This window comes from Nerophis lumbriciformis, linkage group LG03 (genome assembly GCF_033978685.3).
Source record: "Nerophis lumbriciformis linkage group LG03, RoL_Nlum_v2.1, whole genome shotgun sequence".
Lineage (NCBI taxonomy): Eukaryota > Metazoa > Chordata > Actinopteri > Syngnathiformes > Syngnathidae > Nerophis > Nerophis lumbriciformis.
This window is the reverse complement of record NC_084550.2, coordinates 65,938,134-65,950,959: the sequence shown is the minus strand read 5'-3', so window position 1 is coordinate 65,950,959 and position 12,826 is coordinate 65,938,134. Positions and strand designations below refer to the sequence as shown.

The 12,826-nt window shown below is 39.7% G+C and overlaps 1 protein-coding gene across 1 annotated transcript in view; it reads left to right on the top strand.

Moving 5' to 3' along the window:
- LOC133577118 (uncharacterized) overlaps positions 1 to 12,826 on the top strand; it is a 110,447-nt gene that overhangs the window by 57,598 nt on the left and 40,023 nt on the right. Inside the window, exons 7-9 of the mRNA XM_072912878.1 lie at positions 3,269 to 3,287; positions 4,355 to 4,873; positions 8,812 to 9,015. Coding sequence (XP_072768979.1) covers positions 3,269 to 3,287; positions 4,355 to 4,873; positions 8,812 to 9,015 — 742 coding nt within the window. The remainder of the gene's footprint in view (positions 1 to 3,268; positions 3,288 to 4,354; positions 4,874 to 8,811; positions 9,016 to 12,826) is intronic.

The following is a 12,826-nucleotide window of genomic DNA, read 5'->3' as shown; positions in this document are numbered from 1 at the left end:
TCTCGTATCGCTACTTCGCTAACTGTTCACTTGTCAGTCACTGAATGTGAATCAAATCACAATGGCATGCTCCAAGTTGGCTCAGGCTGGTAAAAGAAAGGTGGACAGGGAAAACCGACGTTTCAAGGAAGAATGGACAGAGCAATATGTTTTCATCCTACCTACTGCAAGTACCAGACCAATGTGTCTACTATGCAACACTACTGTTGCTCTGGTGAAAAGTGAAAATCTGAAACGTCACTATCTGAAAGAGCACCGCGAATTTGAAGAGACATTTCCTCATGATTCAGAGCTAAGAAAAAAAGAAATCACGAGGCTGAAAAAGCCATATGAAATATCAAGCAAGATTTTTGTTAAATCTATGACACAACAACAAATAGCAACAGAGCAGTAACGTGCGGTGAGGTTGATGGCTGGTTTAGGCACTGACTTCATCACAGTCAGATTTACAAACATATGAACCCTAAAGAGTATCTTATTCACCATTTGATTGGCAGCAGTTAACGGGTTATGTTTAAAAGCTCATACCAGCATTCTTCCCTGCTTGGCACTCAGCATCAAGGGTTGGAATTGGGGGTTAAATCACCAAAAATGATTCCCGGGCGCAGCGCCGCTGCTGCCCACTGCTCCCCTCACCTCCCAGGGGGTGATCAAGGGATGGGTCAAATGCACAGGACACATTTTTTCAAAGTTCTTATTTATTTTTGTTTCAAAGAAAATATTTCATGTTTTTTATTGGATATTTATTTTATTTTTGTTAATTTTAAGAAAATGTTAAACTACCTACCTCCTGCTATTATATAAGCTTGACCGATAATAAACGGACCCAGCCTGTTTCAAAAAAACATTTGTGGACCTTCAAGATTTGTACTTGAGGACCCCTGGACTAGACTGATGTAAACAGTGTGTACTAATTGATAACAACTATAGAAATGACTAGACTGATGTAAACAGTGTGTACTAAATTATATCAACAACTGTAGAAATGACTAGACTGATGTAAACAGTGTGCACTAAATTATATCAACAACTGTAGAAGTGACTAGACTGATGTAAACAGTGTGCACTAAATGATATCAACAACTGTAGAAATGACTAGACTGATGTAAACAGTGTGTACTAAACGATATCAACAACTGTAGAAATGACTAGACTGATGTAAACAACGAGTATTAAATGATATCAACAACTGTAGAAATGACTAGACTGATGTAAACAGTGCGCACTAAATGATATCAACAACTGTAGAAATTACTAGACTAATGTAAACAGTGTGTACTAAACGATATCAACAACTGTAGAAATGACTAGACTGATGTAAACAGTGTGTACTAATTGATAACAACAATAGAAATGACTAGACTGGTGTAAACAGGGTGCACTAAATGATATCAACAACTGTAGAAATTACTAGACTGATGTAGACAATGTGTACTAAATGATATCAACAACTGTAGAAATGACTAGACTGATGTAAACAGGGTGCACTAAATGATATCAACAACTGTAGAAATTACTAGACTGATGTAAACAATGTGTACTAAATGATATCAACAACTGTAGAAATTACTAGACTGATGTAAACAGCGAGTACTAAATGATATCAACAACTGTAGAAATGATTAGATTGATGGAAACAGTGTGTACTAAACAATATCAACAACTGTAGAAATGACTAAACTGATGTAAACAGTGAATGATATCAACAACTGTAGAAATGACTAGACTGATGTAAACAGTGTGCACTAAATGATATCAGCAACTGTAGAAATGACTAGACTGATGTAAACAGTGTGCACTAAATGATATCAACAACTGTAGAAATGACTAGACTGATGTAAACAGTGTGCACTAAATGATATCAACAACTGTAGAAATGACTAGACTGATGTAAACAGTGTGCACTAAATGATATCAACAACTGTAGAAATGACTAGACTGATGTAAACAGTGTGTACTAATTGATAACAACTATAGAAATGACTAGACTGATGGAAACAGTGTGTACTAATTGATAACAACTATAGAAATGACTAGACTGATGTAAACAGTGAATGATATCAACAACTGTAGAAATGACTAGACTGATGTAAACAGTGAATGATATCAACAACTGTAGAAATGACTAGACTGATGTAAACAGTGAGTACTAAATGATATCAACAACTGTAGAAATGACTAGACTGATGTAAACAGTGTGCACTAAATGATATCAACAACTGTAGAAATGACTAGACTGATGTAAACAGTGTGCACTAAATGATATCAACAACTGTAGAAATGACTAGACTGATGTAAACAGTGTGTACTAATTGATAACAACTATAGAAATGACTAGACTGATGGAAACAGTGTGTACTAATTGATAACAACTATAGAAATGACTAGACTGATGTAAACAGTGAATGATATCAACAACTGTAGAAATGACTAGACTGATGTAAACAGTGAATGATATCAACAACTGTAGAAATGACTAGACTGATGTAAACAGTGAGTACTAAATGATATCAACAACTGTAGAAATGACTGGACTGATGTAAACAGTGTGTACTAATTGATAACAACTATAGAAATGACTAGACTGATGTAAACAGTGAATGATATCAACAACTGTAGAAATGACTAGACTGATGTAAACAGCGAGTTCTAACTGATAACAACTGTAGAAATGACTAGACTGATGTAAACAGCAAGTACTAAATGATATCAACAACTGTAGAAATGACTACCGTATTTTCCGCACTATAAGGCGCACCGGATTATTAGCCGCACCTTCTATGAATTACATATTTCATAATTTTGTCCACCAATAAGCCGCCCCGGACTATAAGCCGCACCTACGCTGCGCTAAAGTGAATGTCAAAAAAACGCTGCGCTAAAGTGAATGTCAAAAAAACAGTCAGATAGTTCAGTCAAACTTTAATAATATATTGAAAACCAGCGTTCTAACAACTCTCTCCCAAAATGTACGCAAATGTGCAATCACAAACATAGTAAAATTCAAAATGGTGTAGAGCAATAAATAGCAACATAATGTTGCTCGAACGTTAATGTCACAACACACAAAATAAACATAGCGCTCACCTTCTGAAGTTATTCTTCATTCGTAAATCCTTCGAATTCTTCGTCTTCGGTGTCCGAATTGAAAAGTTGCGCAAGCGTGGGATCCAAAAATGGCCGGCTCCGCCTCGTCGAAGTCATCGGATTCAGTGTCGCTGTTGTTGTGCAGCAGTTCTGTGAATCCTGCCTTCCGGAAAGCTCGGACCACAGTTGTGACCGAAACTATCTGCCCAGGCATTTACGATCCACTGGCAAATGTTGGCGTATGTCGACCGGCGCTGTCTGCCCGTCTTAGTGAAGGTGTGTTCGCCTTCGGAGCTGTGTGAAAAAAGCCACCCGGTCTCTTCGCGTAAACTTCCCTTAACCACTCGCTCATCTTTTCTTCATCCATCCATCCCTTCGAGTTAGCTTTTATGATGACGCCGGCTGGAAAGGTCTCTTTTGGCAAGGTCTTCCTTTTGAATATCACCATGGGTGGAAGTTAGCATGGCAAGCTAGAACCACAGTGAAGGATGACTTCTCATTCCCTGTGGTGCGAATATTCACCGTACGTGCTCCCGTTCCACAGTGCAGTTCACAGGAATATCAGTTGCTGTGAAATACGGTAGTAATCCGTGTGCGGATGGAGAGATTGCGTCTTTTTATGAACCGGATCCTTGTCGCGTAGTAGGAGCCATTTTGTGGTCTTTACAGATGTAAACAGGAAATGAAACGTACGGTGATATCCGCGCGTTTTTTCTTCTTCTTCCGGGGGCGGGTGAAGCGCTTCCTGTTCTATGGGGGCGGGTGCTTTCCTTGGCGGTTGCTTGCGTAGAAGAAGAAGCGCTTCCTGTTCTACCGGGAAAAAAGATGGCGGCTGTTTACCGAAGTTGCGAGACCGAAACTTTATGAAAATGAATCGTAATAAAGCGCACCGGGTTATAAGGCGCACTGTCAGCTTTTGAGAAAAATTGTGGTTTTAGGTGCGCCTTATAGTGCGGAAAATACGGTAGACTAATGTAAACAGTGTGTACTAATTGATAACAACTATAGAAATGACTAGACTGATGTAAACAGTGAATGATATCAACAACTGTAGAAATGACTAGAATGATGTAAACAGTGAATGATATCAACAACTGTAGAAATGACTAGAATGATGTAAACAGTGAATGATATCAACAACTGTAGAAATGACTAGAATGATGTAAACAGTGAATGATATCAACAATACGACCTGAAATGAAAAGCATAATTTTTTCTGTCCTTCCTCCAGGTAACACTGCACTAGTGAACCATGCATGAACCTCACCATTACTATAGCCGCCCTCTGTACGGCCCGCCCTCCAGCAACACCACCCACAGCTTCTATCCTCCAGGAAGCGTCCTGTCCCCCCAGAGCCAATATGTCCGCTACGCCTCCAAGCCGCCAGCCGAGTCCCACTACACGGAGGACAGGCCTCAACACTTCCACCGATGGTTTTCACCTCCTGGTTTTGTCAAAACCTTCCAGGGAGCAACGGTGCTCATGTGTTTCCTCATCTTCGCCCTCGTGGCGTCAACGTTGGTGTGGGACATGAGCGGGTTGGGGTACGGCGTCCCGGGGAGTGTTCCAGGGGCGGGGCAGGGCTACTACGGCGGCAGCTACGGATACGGCAGCTCCTACATGACCCCGCAGTCTGCCAAGGCTGCCATGATCTCCATGGCGGCAATCAACTTCCTGATTTCGCTGGGGTTCTTGGTAGGGAGCTTCTCGCGGTCGCGAGCCATGAGGGGCTGCACCTTTTACCTCGCTGTGTTCATCTGTGATGTCATTTTAGCGGTCCTTCAGGTGAGTCCGGCTCAAATGGCTTATTTTGCAATTTAAAGTAGCAGTAGAGTGGAAAAACAAGTTGCTTCTATATTGAAGCTATTAGATTTAAAGTTTGCCAGTAAATAGATATGATCAAAATAGTATCAATCTCACGGAGATTCCCAAGCCATGTGATCCGTGACGTAGAGGAGGGACCACAGATCCCTTCCCCGTCAACAACAATGCTAACCAAGCACTTTGTGAGAGCCAAGGATTACTTATGATCCAGAACCTTTTTTTTTTTTTTTTTGAGCCCGAACACAACGAGGATGAGCAAGGAGTTTTAGAAGCCGAGGGATGGATGTAGCTTCATTGTGACACTATAGCATTAGAAATGTATTTCGATACTTTTCTAAACAAAGGGGACCACAAAAATTGCATTATTGGCTTTATTTTAACAAAAAATCTTCGGGTAAAATAAACATATGTTTCTTATTGCAATCGAAGAACAATTTAGTCCTTAAATAAAATAGTGAACATACAAGACAACTTGTCTTTTAGTAGTAAGTAAACAAACAAAGGCTCCTAATTAGTCTGCTGACATATGCAGTAACATATTTTGTCATTTATCTACCTATTTTTTTTTTTTAATTATGAGGGACAAGCTGTAAAAATGGATTATTAATCTACTTGTTCATTTACTGTTAATATCTGCTTATTTTCTGTTTGAACATGTTCTATCTACACTTCTGTTAAAATGTAATAATCGCTTATTCTTCTGTTGTTTGGATACTTTACATTAGTTTTGGATGATACCACAAATTTGGGTATCGATACGATACCAAGTAGTTACAGGATCATACATTGGTCATATTCAAAGTCCTCATGTGTCCAGGGACATATTTCCTAAGTTTATAAACATTATATGAATATTAAAAAAAGGAAAAAAGATTTTGTGACGATAAAAAATATCGATGTAATCATAGTCGTATCGACTAGATACGATTTTATACTTGGTATCATTACAGTGTAGATCCACCCATGGCATTTGTTTACATCCAGGCGCGCTAGCTTTTTGTTAGCTATTGTATCCTCCTACAGTGTGTAGTGAAGCATGTTTAGTAAATTCCTCGTCCTGCAGGGATGATACTTGTAAGAAACTCACTTTATTCGTTGCCATGGAGACGATGATTAGTCATTTAGAAGTAGCTAAAACACTGTCGTCCGCGGATGGATGTTAGCTGCTAGCGAGCTAGCCATGTGTTAAAGCACCTCTTCCTGAGGGCGTTTCAGTGTTATAACTTCACCTTCATTGTCAGTTTTTAGGCCAAAATGTGTCCATTCTTCCATTTCTACCTTATTTTTTTGAGCCCGAACACAAAGAGGATGAGCAAGGAGTTTTAGAAGCCGAGTGATGGATGTATCTTCATTGTGACACTATAGCATTAGCATCATTGTTAGGTGCTTAACATACAAACTAGCCATAACGAATAGGGATGTCCGATATTATCGGCTGATAAATGCTTTAAAATGTAGTATTGGAAATTATCGGTATCGGTTTCAAAAAGTAAAATTTACGACTTTTTAAAACGCCGCTGTGTACACGGACGTAGGGAGAAATACAGAGCGCCAAAAAACCTTAAAGGCACTTCCTTTGCGTGCTGGTCCAATCACATAATATCTACGGCTTTTCACACACATAAGTGAATACCATGCATACTTGGTCACCAGCCATACAGGTCACACTGAGGGTGGCCGTATAAACAACTTTAACACTGTTATAAATATGCGCCACACTGTTAATCCACACCAAACAAGAATGACAAACACATTTCGGGAGAACATCCGCACCGTAACACAACATAAACACAACAGAACAAATACCCAGAACCCCTTGCAGCACTAACTCTACCGGGACGCTGCAAGGGGTTCTGGGTATTTCTGGGGACCCCCCCCCCCCCTGCTGTTTTGAGGCATGTTAAAAAAAAATAATGCACTTTGTGACTTCAATAATAAATATGGCAGTGCCATGTTGGCATTTTTTTCCATAACTTGAGTTGATTTATTTTGGAAAACCTTGTTACATTGTTTAATGCATCCAGCGGGGCATCACAACAAAATTAGGCATACTAATGTGTTAATTCCACGACTGTATATATCGGTATCGGTTGATATCGGAATCGGTAATTAAGAGTTGGACAATATCGGATATCGGCAAAAAAGCCATTATCGGACATCTCTAATAACGAACCAGAATAAAACAAACACTTACTGTAATACTTCCACTCTCGCTGGGATGCCGACCGACGGGACGCTCACATAATTCCGTTTAGATGAAGATTCAATCGCAATCATCACAAAGGGTTAAAAAAAAAGTTGTCGCAACTAGCGTCTTTTTCGCCACCTCGGGGGACGTGAAAGTGGACCAGCCTGTCGGTCCACGGCTTCATTTGTCTACCAGCAGGTGAGAGATGCATGAATTATAATCTAGAATTTACTTTTCGCAAGTTTGAGACCAAGCAAAAGCTGCCGCCGGCTCAGTGTGCCAACAACAAGCTAGCATTAGCTCACTGCTATCAATGCGCCGCTAAAATAGTCCGTCTGCGTTAGCGCTTGTAATAACAATATCACTCATATTTGGTTCATTTCCAGGTCACGACATGTAAATGGGAGTATTGTTGGCGCTTTCTGGATGTTTTTAGAGAGTATAATGAGAGGACCCTCCATCTGTTGACTCAATTATTTACCATTTAGAATGCATAAAAAATAAAAACATATGTGTTCTTGTCTTGCATAGGGATTGTGAATGATAAACAGCACATCTCTTTCACATTTGTGCATATTTCCAGTATGACTGACCTAATAATATGGTCAGAGTGCAGAAGTGTTATTCTACACTCTGGTATTCGGAGCGCAATATTAAAAATGGCTGACTGAATTTGTGGCATTTTGTCATGTTTAGACGGCATTTTTAATACAATTACAATTGGTTATGGTTTAATGGACACCATTGGCGTTGTTAGGCCTATTTTAGGGGGGCTCAAGCCCCCCTAAAATAGGTGTTTTTTTGGGGGTTTTTTTACAAATAAATGCCGACATATTCATTATAAAGTGGCCCAAATATGAGTTTAAATAAATAATCATATAACCTGTTATTATTCACTCAGTTTCCCCTCACTTAGTAGCGTAAGGTAGAGAGCCCCTTTAGGGCGTCGGTATCCAATCCATTCCACTTGTTCATATAGAAAATGCCCACATCACTCAAATTCCAGTCTGCATTTTCTCTGCGACCTTGCTTGCGGTCCTGCAGGTGTATGAAGCACATTATCTTCCTTTACAATGAGTTAAGCTGCACAAAACCTTGTGTGTGCAATTGTAAATCATTTATTTTTTAAGTTTTGGGTTTCTTGTAGAATCTATATAAAGTAATATACATTAGCCTATTGTTAAAATAATGAAAACAACATCATTAAATATATTTGTTTTATTGTATTGTTACATTAATAGCTGTTTTATTATTATAGGATGGCTTGTTAAACATTTCATAGGATTTTCAGAGGGAGGAAAAACCAAGACATTTAATATAAAATGTAAAATGAATAAATACATATAAAGAAAAAGAAAAAAAATGGTTAAAAGCCATCGTCCCGGGGAGCATTTCATTTCGTCCCATGCATTTTTTTTAAATAATAATAATAATGAATAATTTCTAAGTCTTTGTTAGCCGTTTGTGAACTTTTGTGCTCGTGCGTAACATTCGCTCGCATCCTGTGCATCTCCTGGGGGCAAAGCCCCCCCCTGTCCTTAAAAGCTAGTGACGCCCCTGATGGACACAATGAAACACAAATAAGCATTTAAGTCAACTTGTTTTTCCACTCTACTGCGTCTTTAAAGCTGTCATTGTTGTAGCTATTTTGTATCGCGGTCTTTTAAAGCCCCCTCGGCATTGCATGTGGTTTCCCTTTTTTTGAACCCAGGGCATCATTGACATCATCTTTGTCATCGGGGTGAACCCCATGTCCCAGAGTTCCCAGAGCATGCTGTACAACCCAATGCTGATGATGTGCCAGAACATTCCAGACAGGCCGAGCCTCAGTGGCAGCGTGGGCGCTGGATTCCCGGGAGGGTTCCCCATGTACAGCCAATACTTGTACCACTACTGCTTCATGGACCCCGAGGAGGTTGGTAGGATACTTCTATTCTCACCTGCAGCTACACAAAGTGGTTCAGGCCAAAGGGTCCCCAGGTTGACTTTAAAGGAGAAGTGCACTTTTTGGGGGGAATTTTGCCTATTATTCACGATCCCATCATGTTTTTGTTTTTTACGCATTCTAAGTCGTAAAATACGGTCAGTACGAGGTGGCTAACAATGCAACTAATGGGACTGTACAGAGACATCCTGGATGAAAACAACCCGATGGAGCTTGAGAGGTGCTGCAAAAAGGAATGAGAGAAAGTGCCCAAAGATAGGCGTGCCAAGCTTGTGGCGTCATATTCAAAAAGACTGGAATTGCTGCCAAAGGAGCATCAGCAAAGTATCGAGCAAAGGCCCTGAATACTTATGTACACGTAATTTTTTTTTTTTAGTTTCCAGCACCCCCCGCGACCCCAAAAAGGGACCAACCGGTAGAAAATGGATGGATGGATGGAATTAGGGCTGGGCGATATGGCCTTTTTTTTAATATCGCGATATTTTAAGGCCATATCGCGATACACGATATATATCTCGATATTTTGCCTTAGCCTTGAATGAACACTTGATGCATATAATCACAGCAGTATGATGATTCTATGTGTCTACATTAAAACATTCTTCTTCATACTGCATTAATATATGCATACTTGCCAACCCTCACGAATTTTCCGGGAGACTCCCGAAATTCAGCGCCTCACCCGAAAACCTCCCGGGACAAATATTCTCCCGAAAATCTCCCGATTTTCAGCCGGAGCTGGGGGCCACGCTCCCTCCAGCTCCATGCGGACCTGAGTGAGGACGGCCTTTTTTCACGGGAGGACAACAGGGTGACAAGAACTAAATCATCCAGACTAGAGATACATTGTATTATTATGTTTATTTTACTTAAAAATAAATATATTTATTAATTAAAAAAACAAAAAACTAAATACATTTTTACTATATTTTGCTAAAAACATCAAAATTAATTGTATTTTTATTTGTATTTTTTCCTGACTCCTTATTACATCCAGCCATAGAATTATACATTAAAATAAACATATTTGAAATAATGAATTTTAAATTATCATAATAATTCATTTAAAATGACCATATTTAATTATTAAAATAATTGCTTGTTTATCAACAACTTTAGCATTTTATTCATTACATTTTGAAGCTCTCAGAAGCCAAGTTATGTTATATTCCTTAATACTTATTTATGCAAGTTTGAAGTATCAATTATCTAAACACAGTTTTGTTTGCATATTTTCAGGATGTAGATATATATATATATATATATATATATATATATATATATATATATATATATATATATATATATATATATATATATATGTATGAAATACTTGACTTGGTGAATTCTAGCTGTCAATATACTCCTCCCCTCTTAACCACGCCCCGCGCCACCCCGACCACGCCCCCTACACCCCACACCCCCACCTCCCGAAATCGGAGGTCTCAAGGTTGGCAAGTATGATATATGCTACTTTTAAATTTTCATGCAGAGAAGGAAATCACACAAAAAAAAATCAGAACAAAAAAAAAATCACTATTTTTTTCTTACGGTGTTGATCTGGAAATGTTTGTCTTGGCATTTTGATGGTGTGGACGTGTGGCACCGAACGGAGATGTTGACGTGCAGGGTACGTAAATATTGTTTTTAATATTGTTGTGCAGCACTTTGGAAACATTTTTGTTGTTTATATGTGCTATACGGCGTGGCGAAGTTGGTCGAGTGGCCGTGCCAGCAATCGGAGGGTTGCTGGTTACTGGGGTTCAATCCCCACCTTCTACCATCCTAGTCACGTCCGTTGTGTCCTTGGGCAAGACACTTCACCCTTGCTCCTGATGGCTGCTGGTTAGCGCCTTGCATGGCAGCTGCCGCCATCAGTGTGTGAATGTGTGTGTGAATGTGGAAATACTGTCAAAGCGCTTTGAGTACCTTGAAGGTAGAAAAGTGCTATACAAGTATAACCCATTTATCATTTATATACATAAAGTGGATTGGATTGGAGTGAGCACTCTTCATTCACTAGCAGGGGACTTTTCAAATGATGCTACATATTAGCAGTAGGCTACTGCTACTTTTTATAGCAACGCTTTTGCTCCACACTTGACAAATTACGGCTGTCTGTTCGACATATTCCCACTTGAAGCCAAACCACCGCCAGACGATGGACCCCCTGCTGTTTTTTGGGGGAATTAATTCTTCCTTCATTTGTTACCAGATTCGCACCTTCTTTCGCTCGTATTGCCGTTAGCATCACAGCTAACGTTAGCCATGCTGCTACCTCTCTGCTCGGGGGAGCGCGTATACGTATGTGACGTATGACGTGACATTATGTGACGTGTGTAGAAGCTGCGCTCGCTGTCTGTGAGAAGGAGAGACAGGAAAGAGTGGGAAGAGCCTGAAGTGTAATGCCAGCAGCTAAAAGCAACTGCGTGAGAACGCATACTCGAATATCACGATATAGTCATTTTCTATATCGCACAGAGACAAACCCGCGATATATCGCGCATATCGATATATCGCCCAGCCCTAGATGGAATACATTTGTTACATGTATGGTGGTGGTTGCATGGTTAATTCGCGGGTCGTTTCCCCAAGATGCAAACGGAACTCCGGAGGCAGCGTGCAGGTAGGAAAATTGTTTATTTTCCATAAATCAGGCAAAATACAAAAATACAGGAAAGCGTGCCGATAGCACAGGAAGCTAAGGAAAAAGCTACAGAGAAAGCTTAGCATAGAAACAGGAATCAAAAGGTATATCAACGTAACTTGCTGGAAACAAGAAACAAAAAAGCCAGACCGAGTGTGGCGAGAGGCAGGAATAAATCAATCTCAATCAATCTTTATTTATATAGCCCTAAATCACAAGTGTCTCAAAGGGCTGCACAAGCCACAACGACATCCTCGGTACAAAGCCCACATATCCAGATCACAAAATGTGCACCTTTTCACTTTGTCATTACGGGGTATTGTGTGTAGAATTTTGAGGACAAAAATGTATTTATTCCACTTTGGAATTGAGGCTGTAACGGAACAAAATGTGGGAAAAGTGAATACTTTGCGGCTACATGGATGGACAGATAGATGTATGTTGAATGGAGAGACAGATGTGCAATGCAACAAACACAAACGATGTAGTAGGGGGACGGCGTGGCGCTGTTGGGAGAGTGGCCGTGCCAGCAACCTGAGGGTTTCTGGTTCGATCCCCACATTCTACCAACCTCGTCACGTCCGTTGTGTCCTTGAGCAAGACACTTTACCCTTGCTCCTGATGGGTCGCGGTTAGGGCCTTGGATGGCAGCTCCCGCCATCAGTGTGTGAATGGGTGAATGCGGAAATAGTGTCAAAGCGCTTTGAGTACTTTGAAGGTAGAAAAGCGCTATACAAGTACAACCCATTTACATTCAGTCGTGAAAGTTATTTCTGCATATTCGTCTGCTGTTTTTTTGGACTTATTCTTTTTACTTAAAATAAGTATGGTGGCCCTAAAGCAGGGATGGGCAATTAATTTTTATTAATTTGTGGATACTGCTGGAGGGCCAAATCGACAATATTTCAATTAAATTTTGCCAAATATTATTTTTGATGTACCGTAAGATAAATAATAATAATAATAATAATAATTAATAATAATAATAATAATTTCATTTAACCTAACTTAACTTTATACAAAAGCAGATTGCTTTTGATGGTTTTATTTTTAACACTGTCTTACACAACACTTCTTGATGTATAATACAATGCAAAAATGTCCATTTCTGCACAGGGTTAATTTCTGTCACTT